At 35.4% G+C, this 16,560-nt stretch overlaps 1 protein-coding gene across 1 annotated transcript; it reads right to left on the bottom strand.

Annotated features, from left to right (window-relative positions):
• Positions 1-1,030: 1,030 nt before the first annotated feature.
• On the bottom strand, positions 1,031-16,556 carry LOC132174230 (pentatricopeptide repeat-containing protein At5g04810, chloroplastic; the record flags this gene model as incomplete). The annotated part of the gene is made up of 10 exons (XM_059585924.1): positions 1,031-1,848; positions 2,621-2,750; positions 3,238-3,533; positions 4,469-4,897; positions 7,383-7,442; positions 9,576-9,729; positions 10,087-10,173; positions 10,967-11,107; positions 11,513-11,640; positions 16,035-16,556. Coding segments are annotated over 10 exons (2,481 nt in total), but the record flags the coding sequence as incomplete, so codon positions are not given.
• Between the last annotated feature and the right edge of the window lie 4 nt (positions 16,557-16,560).

Consider the following 16,560-nt stretch of genomic DNA (forward strand, 5'->3'; position numbering starts at 1 on the left):
AGATTTTTTTTTTTCAAATGATTTTTTTTTTTTTAATTTAGTTTTCTGCTTTTCCAAATCACATATTTCATTCTCTATTTTAGTTATCCACTTTTACTATTTTATTTAAACATTATTTCTTTTTTAAAACACCTACGTTTGGAAGTCATATACATGTCTTATCAAGAGTAAATCTTTTATTATAACTATTATTTTTTTTCAGTGAGCTGCAATATGGTGAGCACTATAACATCTCACTAATTTTTTTAACTAAAGTAGCTAGTCGGATACAACTACATTTTCACCCAAATTTGAATTCTTAATTTGTAAGAAATTTGTATCCGGTGTTGAATGCTTTTAGTTGCTATTTTAAGGTTATTTCATTTTATCTTTTTTTTTTTGTTATTTTTTTTTAAGGCTACTATTCATTTTTTTAATAAAATAGTCACATGTAGCATAAGTCTTCTATTCGTACAATATCTATAAGTTATTGTACAGAATTAGACATTTAATTACTTTAATTCATGGTGATCAAATTTGCTTAACCAAATTATTATTAAAAGGCATATAGTAGTTAACTAGTTATGCATACTGTTCTTTCTCCATAAATTTGGGACTTCACTAAGTGCTGATGGGGATGAAATTCCCTGGAAAGAAAGCAATGAAAAACATATTCAATGTTACCTTCTTGTAATCCTACCCCCCATTCCTATCAAAACATGGAAACAATCTATAAGAAAAGGTCTAAAAAATCCACAATAAATACTCTTAAAAGTAAAGAACTTACTTCATGCCATCCAGAATTAGGATCCTCTCCAGTTCATTTAAACCAGAGAATATCCAATTAGTTATATATAGTGGAGGAGAATTTTTGTCCCCTCAAAAAGTGAAAAGATAAAAATACATTTCCACTATAACTAACTGGATCCTCAAATGAACTGGAGAGAGGATCCTATTCCTGCCATCCACCACTTGACCTCCAGAAATCCTCCCCTTGCCCAAGAGTGAACTTGTATACTGCTCCAATTATCTCACACCTTGAGCTTGATGATAAAATGTCCCAACACAAACAAATTTTCTTAGATGAAAGTTACACAGAAAATTTTCAATGAAACTTTGAATTGTTTGATACATTCCAAGGGTGAGTTGTTTGTATTGGAATCAATTAGAGACCAAAAATCAATTGTTATGTACAAACAAACATGGAAATAGGGGTTAAGGCATCCTTGATCACTCAAAATGCTTTCACAGCAGATCTAACTACACCAATCAATTGTATCATCTTAGGCGTGCACTAGGCATGAGATGCATTGTCTACAACTTCAACTACATGGTTTAAATCCATGATCTGTGCCTCAAATCATCATCAACATCATAATGATCCTCATCACTGTCAGTTCTACCAGTGAAATACACGTTGTCGTCGTCACTATTGTCGGATTCATCATCGGTGTCTATATTGGAATTAACATCTGAAGTATGCCGCGAGTTCCAATCAGGAGGAAAGGTCTTCTGCAAGGCTTCTGTAAGCTCCCCACCTGTCCTCTCAATCTTGCGTAAGCACTTCGACCAGTGAACCGCTGTCCCCATATCAAAAGTCAACCCGCATTCTACCATCTCTCTACAAATAGATAAAACTCCAGAATAAATGTAAGCTTCAGCAACAGTAGCCCTTGACAGCAGAGATGTCATCAGGCAATGATATACAGCTTTGTCCGGCTTCAATCCAGCCGACTTCATCTGCTCGAAGCATCTCAAAGCCTTCTCTGGAAGAGAAGCACGTGCCCAACCATGTATTAATGTGGTGTAGGTTTTAAGATTTGGCTTCACCCCTAAAGCTTCCATTTCCTTAATTGTTTGCATAGCTCTCTGGAAAATAAGAAATATTCCAATTATAAGATGGAACTGCGACTGAGGCATGAAAATTGAAATAAAATCATTCAATTTTAGAGTTCCTGCACCATCTAAAACTATGATTTTTCTAGCTGAAACAATGTCAGCAACCGAACAAGAAAAACAACCGATTCGTGTTATAAAAATGAGATCTTTTGCTGAAAGGATTCTCAGACAAGACAACTGAAATTATTTCTTTTATGTTCCAACATTTTCTGGCATTTCTTCTTTTCATTGGTAAGATACACATGTACCTACTACTAGGTCTTTGAATCCACAACTTCACCCTCCATCAAGGAATTGTCATTTAAGTAGAGCTCGTTGATCGTCTAACACAAAACAGGCAAGATTCCATTCTATGGAATAAAACCATCATTTGTATGACATAGCAAGAGATACAATGTGGCCTGACAAATAAAAATTTGGTTTGCAGCGAAATCCTAAAGACTACAAGCAACAAAAAGCACTCTCTAAAGCACTGATTAAGAAGGAAATTAAGTTATTCGTAATGCTTTGTGGAAGAAGATTTTTCATCTCCACCCAACAAAATCCAAAGTGAGATTACTACCATTAAGTGTCCAAAAACAATAAATGAACTACAGAATAACATAGTGAACTCATACCACATGCTTCACAAATTAAAATAATTTTTTTTTTTTTTCTGTCTCATGGGTTTCCAACTGCCCCTAGTAACTGCTCTTTACCGATAATTTGATGGGAAACAGACAGTAATGGATGATGAGCATACCTGCATGTCTCCAGCCTTGCAACAAGCATTTACGAACGATGTGTAAGTATGGATATCAGGTTGAACCCCTTCCCGTTTCATTTGTTGCATCAGATCTGCAGCCTCCCAAACATCACCTCTTCGAGCCCATCTACGTGGGGAAACAACAAAATTATCACAAGCACCAAAAAAGCAAACACACAAAACAACAAACTAAAAAGAATATTAAAATCGTTAAAACTTTACTTATCTCAAAAGCTTAAACTTATATGAAATGATGAATTTAATCAATCAAAATATGTAACACTTCCTTGCATGTGGACTCAAACTCCTCATTAACAAGTGAAACCCAACATATGAAATACTTAACTGAAATAGGGAGTAAACCGTGGAGCTAAGGTTTGAAATTAGGATTTTTACCTTAATACCATATCAAATCACTACTTACCCAAAAAGTTTAAGCATATAATAAAGAGTGAATTAAACCTTTAATTACTATTATGATAAAATAAAATGATCAAATAAGTTGAACATATATCCTGAAGAATAAATTAGAAAAATTAAGTCCAATGAAAGAGAGATTAAAGTGAAAATTATGAGTATACTGTTGCACTTCCAAGGTTATAGACAATTCATACCCATCAATTAATATGTTGTACACAAAGGTGTTTTTCGGAATCTTTTGAGCACTCATTTCTTTTGTTACTGCTAAAGCACTCTGCATTCTGCCTGACTTGCAACATGCCTTCAGCAATGCCTCATATGTATAAACGTCAAGCTCCAACCCTTCATTCCTCAATTTAGTAAAATACTCGAATGCTTTTCCAGTATCTCCCAATGATGCATAACCATGCATGATATTTGTGTATGTATGCTCATTTGGACGTACGCCTGCTAGTGCCATCTCATCTAATATTTCAACAGCCTTCTCCAACTGCAAGAAACACATGGTAAATAGAATTGCCTTTGAAGAGAATGGGTGCATAATGAAGCAAACCAAAAATAAGATTCAAGCAAGAAAGAAAAATAAAATTTGAGAAAAATCAATACACGCTTCTAAATATTTAAAAAAAGATAAAACTTCAAAAAGGCCTCCTGAACTTCCACACGTTTTGAGAAGACCCCACAAAGTTCAAAAACTCTCAATTTCACCCATCGAACTTTTATTTTGATGAAAAAAAAAAAAAAAAAAAACTACACAAGACAGTCCAAAAAGGACCAGAAAAATTATGTTCCAAGTTCCACGTCAAAATTAGAAAAAAAGAAAAAAAAAAGTGCTTGTATTTCACCTTAAGTTCTCACCTACTTAGGAGACCAATAATGCATGTTAGGGATCTCAACATTAGTTGGAATAAAGTAATAGCTAATGGGCAATTGCACAAAAGAGCACTGCATCCTTAGCATAAATGACAGGAGACAATAAACTAAAACACCATATCATGCATAGTGAAGTACTACAACAGAGAGATAGAGAGGGAGAGCTCATTTGAAACTTTCTATAATATAAAGCAGCAGGAGTTAAATGAAATTGCCAAAACGAAAAAAGAAACAGATAAATAAACCTATAATTATCTTACAAGGAAAAAGGAAACAATGAATCACCCCCAACATTTTTTATTTTTATTTTTGGTGAATAAGTGGCTAGATTTTAGAATAAACTTCTAGTTAACAGGTCATCAAATTCCAGCCACAGGCAAAAAGTACATGGTTATGAGAACCTATCTAGGTGCCTAGCGCCTTAAATTTGGTCATGGAGGCAGGCATCACAAGCTCCTTTAACAATCCTAGATTACAAATAAATTAAGATATCAACCAATGTTATTTGAACTTTGTTTTGACTTTTTCTTTTTATTATCAAGCACAATTTACCTGACGCTTCTCAACAAGGCCAAGTATCAGAGCATTGAAAGTATGCACGGTCGGAATGCATCCACTCATCCTCATCATATCAAACACTTCCAGGGCTTTCCTCATTTCTCCTGCTCTTGCGAAACCATGAATGATGGGCATAAATGTACGGGTGGTAGGCCTATGCCTCTCCTTCTGCATCTCCCTGACAGTACGGATGGCACGATCCATGTTACCCATCCCACAGAATGCTCTAATGATGTTATTGTAGAGCACTACATCAAGTTTCAGACCATCCTTAACCAGATCTTCAAAAATTGCAAATGCATTAGCCCAATCTTTTAGCTTTAAAAATCCATTAATCAACATGGAGTAGGTCTTCATATTATGTTTTATGCCAGCTGATTCCATCATTTTGCTAACCTCCAGGGCTTTAGAAACTTTCCCAATCTGAAATAGTGAAACATGACATTTTTGTTTGAGCATCAATTGTAAAGAAGACCAGATATACCAAGTTGATAATGAGAACATGTAGTAATTGTAAGCGCAATAATTTTCATAACATCTTAAAAATAGAACCAAGAATCATCAGCGATTTTACAAACTTTTAACCTATTTCAATGTAGGGGACCTAGGGGTTACTAGCCAGTGTTGATTCGACCAAAGTGGGGTCCTAGGACAATGTCTTGTATACGGTTTAAACCTTCAGCATTTTTGCAGGAAGTGAGCTCTCCAAAATCAAACCTCTGCACTTGCATTTGACAATCCAAGACTTCACCATTGCACCAGACAATACCCATAAGCTATTAGATATATTCTTTTTTTTTTTTTTTTTGATAAGTAATCAATAAGCTATTAAATATATTCATACATTTATATATAGATCTCCATGTGTTGTGTGTGTGTGAGTGAAGCAACCACATATGAGGAATATCAACAGTCTTGCCTCCATGGAATCACAGAAATATAGGTTAACTCAACTCAAATAGGAGTCTGCTAATGACATGTAGGACACAACAATCAGGTAAAATGTATATTTGGCTTGCTTTGCTTCATTATGAAAACTTCCTTGTATTTTCCTCATGTAATGCTTTCTCCCCTTCCGTTCTAGGTACTTTTTTTTTTGATAATTAATACATATCATTAATAAGTGCAGAGTGCACAATCCTAGTACGCAGGATGTATACAAAAAGTAACCCCCTTTAAGTATTAAAAGAAGCACAAAAATCCACAAAATAAGAAAAGTTAGAAAAATGGAAAATATTATGCGCCCCGGTCCATATATAAAGTGAATTAACCAAGATGTTCTTGGGCTCTTCCATCAGCCTCTCACCATCTTCAAAACAACTTGCATTCTACTCTGTCCAAATACTCCACATTAAGCACAAAGGAGACATCCTCCAAACGGCTAAACCGGAACGACTACCCAACTCCTTGCTCAAAACTTAACAACTCAATCACCCTTTTAGGTACATATAATAGCATATTTCGCTTACAATGTTTATAACATGGACAGCAAGGTAGTAGAGGAAGGGGTTCCCCTTTAGATTGGATTAATGAGCCCAACTAGCAGGGCAAAAGTACTAGAAAGGACTTCTGCCCAAATCTTCTGCACCCTTAGTATATAGGTCAAATCCTCCTACATATACTTCAGGTAGAATAATATCAAAAATAGAAAATGTAGCATTTTGTTTTATAAGTGTCCATAGAAGGTAAAGATGTAAAAAGTAAATTTGAACAAAATAACATCAAGAAATGCATACTGAATGGGTTTTATCCATATTAAAGTCAAGATATCATGAATGATTCAATCCCAGCACATCATGATACATTGAACTATCTATATTGCCCTTCATTTTTTTCCATTTTTTTGGGGGGTGGGGGGGTCGATTCTTAATTTTATTTATTTATTTTGAAAGACAAAGAAAAGATCTATTAAACAGTGGAAAGAAGAGCCAAAGCCCAAACACTTGGATTTCTACAAAAAGCCCCAGGCCTAAAGAGATTTACTCACACCCTAAGATCAATTATATAAAAGGTCCCATAAGGACAAAGAAGAAACAAATTAAGGATGAACCAGTAAACAAGCAATGACAAACTAAGAAAGAGTCTTGAGCTTAAGCATGAAACTCTTAACATTCTTTAACACACCATTCTAGATGTTCCATATTAAGCACTAAGGCACATCTCGCTAAGCAACACTCGGATTCCTTTCCCAAGGATATCATTATCAATGAGCTGCAATTGATAATGAGATTTTAAGTATATAACACCACATATGGCTGAAAAATAGTCAGCTGGATTCAATAGAGATAAGGTACGTTGATTAAGGTAAGGGTTATTTTGGCATCAAAGTTCAACCATATTATTCAGAAATTTGGTTCTTCTGGCACATGACCAAAAGAAGTCAAGCAAAATTCTCTCAATATTGCCGCCAATTTGGTTCTTCTAAAACATGGCCAAAAGAATTCAAGCAAAATTTTCCAGTCCTGCCACAAGTTATGCTGCCCCCGTGCCAACACAACTACATGAAATGACATCCCAAAGGTGACATCATTTACAGCTCTATCCTATGTTACCTTTCCATTCATCCACCTCCAAGCCCTCATGTCAACCATATGGTTATGCTCTAGATACATTGTTCCTCAACCAGGTAAAAAAAAACGAGATTAAAATGTTTACAATTAAAAAAAGTAAATTAAATAAATTAAAAATAAAAAAAATAAAAAATAAAAAAATAAAAAGAGAGAGAGAGAGCGAGAGAGAACGGAAAAAAAGACACCAGAGAAGAAAATAGATGAAAACCACAGCCAGTCAATTAATACTTAGAAGACAGAATTTGTGTTTCTCACAAACAAAAAGGAGAGCAACATTTAAAAAAGAAGACAACATATGCCTCATTACAGTTTAATGTGAAAGGAAAAAATAGTTATACCTTAGTGTAAAGATTGATGAGACATCCGTAACTGATAACTGAAGGTGTAAAGCCACATTCCTACATCACAGTTTGCGTGTTAGCGTAAAGAGAAGACACTAGATAAGTTATAAACTACAGACAGTAAATTTCATAGTACTTTACCAGCTTGAAAACTATGTCTTGAAGGTTTCAAGGCAAGACAAGGAAAAAATTCAAACAGAGAAACCTCATAATGAAGGCTACTTCGGTTCTTACTATTTGAGTTTCTTAATTTTAGTAACCTGCTGGTTTTGATATACTTTACTTTCAATATTTCTAAGATTAAGGAAATTTTAGTAACTTCAATCTTTTCCGAATATAGGCAGCAATAGTGGCCCTTCAAGTATCCTACATACATCAATCTAACCATCTCAAATCAATGAAGATCATTATTTAAGAGAAACTTTTAGTAGCTATGATGTCCCATTTGAAGATCAATATTTAAGAGAAACTTTCAGTAGTGGCCCTTGGGATTGCAAGTTCAAGTTGTTCAACCCTTGTTACAATGCACTAGCTACAAGAATCTAGGCGTCATGCCTCACAAATCTTTTTCATTTTTCTTCTTTAAAAAATTCCTAAACCAGCCCTTAATTTCTTTAAGATTTTAACATAGAATCTCACTTCTACAACGCAATCATTAAGTCTTCATCCTGACACTTAACTAAACCTCCCCCATAAATAAGGGATGAAGTGTCAAGTCACAGATCCAATCACGTATGATACATGATTGGTGTCCATTTAGTTGGGAGAGAAAAAAGGAAAAAAAGAAAAACAAAACTTAACAAAACCTAGCACATAACTAATTGATTTAGGTTGATATGAATCCTTCATCAACTAGTTGGGAAACATGTGTCTTTGCTCCACATGCTATCCTACTGAAGGCTGCAGTCTCCAATCCCTCTCTATTCATCAATCGTTCTTCACTATCCCTAGCCATGTTATTTTTACGCTCCCTCTAACCCTTTTTACTCCTTCAGCTTGAATCATGTCAATCTTCCTCACTTGTGTGGCCACCAGTCTTCATTGCACATTGGTAGACCATCTTAGGCAACATCACCTTTTTCTCAGTGGAGCGGTGAAATGCATAGAGATTGGAAAGAACACCAATGGCAAAAGCACTCTACTGGGCAACATTGACAGTAAGAGATGGAAGCTAAGGAGCAAATGAGATTAGATACCATCTTAGTCAACTCTCCATCACCTTTTTCTCAGTAGTGTCACCCACACATTTGCATGGATATCTTTTCCTCTTCATTGCACCAAAATAGTTGTTCTCCAGATTTCCCCAACAATTAAGTTTTCAATTTCCAGTGACATTTGATGCCATCGAATCATCCTTTTCACTCCAAAATTAGGATTATGACCTCTTGATTCACTCTTCCGCCTTTTATAACTAAAGCAGGAAAAAGTTCTTCCAAGCTTTATCCCTCCGTGTAATGACCCATAGGCAGCATTCTCTAGACTACTAATGCTGTCCAAGGATACTTTGGTTTCAGAACACTGTTCTATGTCACTAGCCTTTCAAGAACCTTTGAATCATCTCAGTCCTCACTTTTAATTTATAGGTTAAATTAAGCACAGATTCTGTGGAGTAGTTTCTAGACCTTGAGCTCCACATGCTTGGTGCCTTTAAGTACGTCGATCTTGATGCAATGAGCTTAGGTTCGCAAAGGATTTTTTTAACTCGGTTTCTTTTCCAAAATCCATATATTAGTTTTAGTTAAAATGATGCTTGCGGGTAGAACAAGATTTAATTAAAGCTATATTTTGTGTTGCTAGGGTTTTAGGCTTAGTCCCCTTGAAAAAGAGGTTATCACAGCATCGTAATGGATACTGTTATTATTATTATATCAAGAAAATGTGTTTGACTTGTTAGTTTCTTCAAGATAGGGTTTTACTTATTTCAATATCCAAGAAGAGGTTTTTCCTTTTCCCATTGAGGAACCTAGGTTTCCAAAGAAGATCGAAATAATTTCCACTGCATCAGTTTTGCCTTCATTTTATTTTGAAAGCATAATTCTTTTAGACAAATAAAAAATAACCAAAAAGAAAAAAAGAAAATCCAGTTACAAAATATGACAACGGCAAACACACATGCAGACAAACACAAATATGTATGCATGCATGAACAGGCCCACCACCCCAGGCAAGAAAAACTATTATCACATATACCTTGAGTCGGTCAAACACAACCAGACATTTATTTTCATTGCCACTTATTGTATAACCATCCATCATGGTATGATATATATCAATAGGTGCATCAATACCCGATTCTTCCATCTCCCTCACCAATGCCTCAGCTCGATCCATATTGCAAGTTTGGCTGAAAATTTTAAAACAACAGATACAAAACATCATGAAATTGGAAACAAAGAATTCTTTTAGGCATGCATCTTATTTACGTACATCGTATTGAAGAAAACCTACAAAAGAGAATGTTGTGCAAATTGCCAATGGGTTCTAGCTCAAATAGCACCTCTCCTCCTAAAAGAATAGGGTGGAGGGTGAGGTCATGGATTCAACCCACTGGGTGAAAAGTAGAAAAAGAATTTCAATATAGAGTTAATAAATTTTGCATCTGTCAATTTGTAGAACATGATTTGTTAAACATAGACTTCAAACCTAGAAAATAACCAAGAAAAATACAATGAACCTAAAATTGATTTGTTAGAACACTCACCAGTGAGCATATATAATATTTCCATAAATGATTGCATTCAGACTTGTATGTCTCTCTTTGGCCTCCTCAAACCAGTGATCTGCAGCTCTTCCGAAAACAACATCAAATAATGTTAGATCATAGAGATACAAAATCACCACATCACTTTATTGATACAACCAATTCAAATTCATGCACTAGAAACAAAATGGATTAAAACCCTAGCGTCTTACAGTTCCACCTAGTTGCAGGTAAGAAACAAAGCACAGTACGACACCAGAAGCATTCTGCTTCAATCAAGGTGAGTGCAACCAGTAAAGTGTAAGCAACACAATGACACATTTATTTCTTCCTCATCAATTGTAAAATTTGCAAAGTGTTTCTACTTTATAAGGGCTTCGCTTCACTTCAATCCTTGCTTTATGTAACATATTACATATTACATTTAAGAATTGGGTTTGGAACGTTGGTTATTGCAAAGTTTGAAACTAAATAGTTCTAGACAGTCTAATAGTTCCAGAGAATCCTTGCTTTTTGTAAAATTTGCAACGTTTTTCAAAGGTGACACAATTCTGCTACTCAACAATAACGTCATTGCATGCCACCACTCACATCACTTTGACAAACATTTCCTTTTTTCTTTTTGGTTGTGAAAATAGCTTAATTTCAAAAAAGCCGCAACTGCATTCCTCAAATATATTGCATCAAAAGGAAGAACCAAAAAGAGAAAAAAATTAGTGACTACGGGAAATAATGAAATTTGGAAAGCTTAGGAGTACCAACCAAAAGGTACTTTCTAAGAATTAGTACAACTGGATTTATTTATTTTTTTAGGAAGGGGGCTTGGGAAATGGAGGGTTGGTTGAAGAAGGCACTAAAGAGAAGCATGTGGTTTACTTACTCAGCATTGCCAATTTTTGCAAATCCCCCAACAATAATACTGTAAGTCACCAGAGTCATTTCGATGCCCTCATCCTTCATTTTCCTGACACAAGATAATGCTTCTTCCATGTCTCTACCAACTGCATAAGCATGAATAAGGCTGCATGAAATAAACAAGCTTTAATGTTGAAAGAAAAGGATTAAAAATACATAACCCAAAAACTAAGGAAAACAAATTAAAAATTATATACATTTTATTAGATCTACTAAAAAATAATCTTAATCACTATTATGTCATAACAGTAAGCCAAATATGTATATGTCCTGAATTCAAGAAGTTCTGTTGTGTTTTGTGGATAAAAGCATTTGGTTGTACTAGGGTGCAAGTCTTCTAGTGGGATCTCTGAGTGGACATAATCTGCATTACCCAAATAGTACACATCGATTGCATCCTAGAAAAATGGCCATCAGCTTAAAAAATCAAGAAACTCAAAGGTGGCCAAATTCACATGTTTTGTCAAAAACATTCAAAGTTGAACATAGAATATTGAATCACAATTGATACCTCGTGTAGACGTGTGAAGTTGGCTCTATTCCTCTCGCTCGCATGCTCTCAAATGTTTCACGCGCACGATACATATCCCCACGCCTTGCATAATAAGTCACCATCAACCCATACTCTCTTCTAGAAGGCTGATATGAATAAGAAAAACAAAAGACGAAACAATCATATTCATGCACATGACTTTTTAAAAAAAAAAAAAAAAAAGGTAAATCAATCTTATTAAAAGTGTAAAGGGGGCGCAACCCAAGTACATAGTGAGTATACAACCCACTTAGGAAGAAGAACACAAATACAGAAATTCTAAGAAATTAGAAAAGCAAGGAATATTGATAGCAACTATCCACCCACAAAGTATTTTGAACAATATATCTTTTTACTCTACCACTGTTCTCTCACAATTTTCAAAATTTCAAGAATTGTGTTCTCTCAAGATATACCACATTATGCAATGGGGAGTCATCCTCCAGGATTCTAAATTACAATGACTATCAAACCAGCCTCTCCAACTAGCCAATGATTCATTTAAGGTTATTATCATTTTTTCTTGAAACTAAGAGCAATCATTCCATGGATTTTTTTTAAGTAACCATTCCATGAATAAGCCTCACATGGTAGGTGTTTGTGTGTCATGCATGGGAAAACAATCTAAACAATAATTAGTATAATTTTTTTTTTCAAATTCCTTAATTAGTAATACATTTTTGAAAAAGAATAATAACAACCTTATCTATTTTTAATTGTGGCCCTTATTACTCTTTTAAAACAGAACATACTAATTCAAAAACACTTTATTGATTTTTTTTCAAGAAATTTTTTTAATATTAGATATAAAATAAACACTTTTTTTTTTTTGATGTTGGGGAACCTCTCCATGACAAGACTCTTCGGACCCACCCCAGCAATGTAAACCCCGATCTACCACACTCTCGGAAGTTTCCCTACACGGAACTGGTTAAATTGCTGGCTTTTCACCGGGAGTGTGGCCCTAAGAGATTGTTTGCACCCACAAAGTGTTGAACCTTGGACCTTGAAGGGAGCAAACCTTAAGACCAAGGCCTCCATCACTTGGGCCAATCAATCCATAATGCAAACATACAGTTCCATCTATGATTGTTTGCACACTTTTAATGACACTAAAGCAATCAATCCATAGATGTCTTTTTATTAGTAATCATTCCATGGATAAGTTCAACACAATAGGTGTGTTTGCATTATGCATGGGACCACAATCTCAAAAAGGTAATTAGTATCACTTTTTTAAAATTCATTAATCAGAAATACATTTTAATACTTGTTTGAAAAAGACAGAAATCTTATCTATTTAGGAGCTTTTGAGTTCTGTTTAGGGGTGTAAGCGAGCGAAGCCGCTCATGAGCGAACTCGAGATTGGCTCGTATAAGCTCAGCTCGACTCGTATATATATATAACAATATGTTATAAATATATTATGTATTATATCATGTATAATTGCTTCATAGGAAGAATGTCCCACCATGTATAATTGTTCATATGATTTTTAATATTAAATGTGAATGATTTTTTTTTTTTTTTTGTTTCTAATAGTTGCTCATGTGATTTTTTTGCTCCACTAATGAGTTATTTTCTAATTCATGGAAGAGTGTCCCACACTGGATGAGTATCTCAATGCCAAAAGGATCCAAACTCCTCCCACATGTTCATCTCCATGCCAAGAATCCAAGTCCAACCTCCCACATGGTTAAAGTGCCCAATACGGGTCAAAGTCCCACTTTCCCTTGTGTTTGTCCAGCCTTTTCAAAAAACACAATGCAGACTTTTGTCCCACATCGCTAAAACTAAGCTCACTCCCACCCTTACCTATCTATAAAAAGGAGGCACATAGAGCAATTGACAAATAAGAGTTTGGCGCACCCGCTGTAGTAGCAGGTTAGGTGCAAGCCAATAGCTGGCTAATTGCTTACACATGCACAAGCCGGCTTTTTGTAAAAAAAATTATTTAATATTTGAGCTAATTGCCAAGCCAGCTTGACTCGGTTCGTTTAATATGCGAGCCGAGCTCGAGCTCACTTTTTTAGCTCGTCCTTGAGCTCGGTCTCGAATAGAATTAAAACGAGCCAAGCTTGGACAAGCAAAGCTCGCCCAAGCTCAGCTCGTTTACACCCCTAATTTTGTTGGCCTATACTCTACTAAAACAGAACACTGCTAATTCAACACCTGTTTATTGATTTCTTTTCTACAAGCTTGTTTATATTAGATATAAATAAAAACATACTTTTTTATAGCATTTCAATTCAAGTAATAGCTCTTTGAGTCTACTTTCAAAAGTCTCCTTAGATATAGTTAAGATAAGACTATGCTTTTTGACAACAAAAAATTACAAACTAATTAAAATGAAATTGATCGTGTAAGGGAAACTATAAATATAGGTAAACTTCATGCCCCTATCTAAGATTGAACTCATGACCTGCCCACCTCTTCTTTATGGGGCACTAGATGCCATTTGCTCCAACGACTATTTACATAATTCACATTTTGGGAACATTTTCGTGCTAGAATATGATGATAACGAAATAGTTTTAGCAATATTAGGTAGTTCCAATTCTATATTTTAACTTAAGGACATATCCTTTTTTTTATATATATCTAATTAAATAGGGACATATCTAACTTATCAAAGATTTCAACCATATTTATATTTTTAGGATTGACAAGTTATGAGTTTAAGTAGTCTACTAACTCTAATTTTCACTATTTCAATTCGAAAATATGACTAGAGTTATATAGGAAAACCAAAATTTGATGACCAGCAGTGATCAAATTACTTAGGTATAACACCAGACCATTTAATTTATAGAGCAAAACTAAATAACACCAAAAAAAAAAAAACCACGGTAGTGTCCTAAAATACTGTGAGGTGCTCAAGCATCAGCATTTTTTCTTTGACATTCCTTTTTTATTTTACCTTTTATATATTTATTATTCTCTAACACTAGCCTGTTGGTGGTCTGCAGGAAGAGGGGGGAGTGCTGCAGTCTGGAAGATGGTGTCTATTTGCTTTTTTTGGTGTATATGGAGAGAGAGAAATAATAGGTTTTTTCGAGGATGTGGAGAGGTCTTTCGAGGACACTTTAGCCTATTGTTTCCATACTCTCTACCTCTGGACTGTAGCATATGTTTTTCCGATTTCGATTAGCTATGATGATTTCCTTGTACGCTTTTCCCCTTCTAGTTAGGTGATCCTATTTGTATACTTTCAGTGTACTTTGGGGCGCCTCACGCTTTTAATAATATCAGTTACTTACTTATCAAAAAAAAAAAAAATTATTCTCTAACACTTTTTTCCTGCTTTTTAATAATAATATGAATTTAACTATGCAGAATGATGGTGCAGCCATTGCATGGCCAGAGAAGAAAAATCCTCTTTGGAATTCAAACACTAAGGTTATACGTCCCATAGTAACTTATTAGCAAAATCCAAGAGCCTATATATATGTGTGCCATTGTCCTCAAACAACAAGCGATTTGTCAATGAGAATTTTGGTTAAGGCAAGGCATGTGTGCCCTAGTGTAATCTTTTTTCTTTCCTAATTGTATTTTTAAATGAGTGGTGTGTCGCTGAAGGCAAGCATCTTGTCCATACTGCAATTTATTATCAGCAGCAAGAGAAACATATAACAAACATTTTGAAACTGGAGAAACCTAAAACCTGATTCTTCAACTATACAGTACAGTCCTTGAATGAATATGTAAAAGAAAAGCTTATTTCTATACAGATCAACGCATAGAGAACTATCTTGCATTAATCTGAGAACTTGAGTGGTGGAATTTTGTAAATAAGCGGTGAAATCTATATTTGATCAATCAATCAACTTCCAAACTTGTTAATAACGTGTTACAAATACAGGTTAAAAACAAGCTACTAGAAGGCTTGCACTAAATAAAACTATCAAATACATTCTCTTCCAGTAAAACAACAGCCTTCTTTTTATTTTATACATGTGAATAACCTAAATATTATAAAATATTTAGGCCACACAAAATATATCCAATTGCATACAGAGTAGGCCACACAAAATGCTAGTAAAACCTGGCTATCTGATTGCAACCAGACAGTCAACAACATCAGTATTAAGAGCGTGAAACAGGCAATCCCGAACCTGATCACAGCCAAACTAAAAAAGTCTCACACCAACCCAAAATAATGTTCAACGATTTATCCCAACTCATCCCAGTAGCTGTCAGAGAGCACTACAAGTGCCATGCTATGAATCAATACAATCCTTAATCCCAACCTGTGCATACTTACAGTACCATCAATGCAACTACAAGTGCCTCAACACTTATTTATTTCCACACATTTCTAAAAGAATTTATCCTCCTTTCCTAATAGATCATCTTACTCTTTATCAAACTCAAAATTTATCAAAGAAACCTCAAATGTAACATCATTAGCAAAACACATGAATAAAGGGTGTTTATAACTTATAAGCTATACATATTTAGAGGAAAACACATATGAAGGAGGGGTGCTTATAAGCTATACCTTCTTAACTCTCTCAAAGGACTGCACGACCGCCTGCCAATTCTCCGGCTCAGAATCCAGAACCTCCCGGAAGCTCCTCCGTGAGCTCTCCCTCTCCTCGTGCCACTTGGACCGATACTCTACCCCGTCGAAACCCTCCAAGTACCGCGCCCTCTCTTCCGATTTCACCTTCAATCTCCTCCCATCATCCAACCTCACAGTCAACACCCTCCCATGAAACTCCACCCCATCAAACTCCACGGCCTTCATGGCCGACTTGGCCGCCATAACATCAGTACCCCCATATATCACGAACCCGAAACCCGCATTTCTCTCCGTTTCGCCGTGACCCTTTATCAGAATCACGCTCTTTATCGGCCCGAACTGCCGGAAAAACTCGGCCACCTCGTTCTTCTTTATCCAATTGGGTAAATTCCCAATAAAAATTTTACCTTCTTGCCGGGATTCAACTCCCCCAGAATCCGAATTCTGGCTCTCATTTTCTTTGATCGCATTGTGGGTTTCTATCACCGGTGGGGGTGGCGGG

The sequence above is a fragment of the Corylus avellana genome, chromosome ca1 (genome assembly GCF_901000735.1).
Source record: "Corylus avellana chromosome ca1, CavTom2PMs-1.0".
In the NCBI taxonomy this organism is placed as follows: domain Eukaryota; kingdom Viridiplantae; phylum Streptophyta; class Magnoliopsida; order Fagales; family Betulaceae; genus Corylus; species Corylus avellana.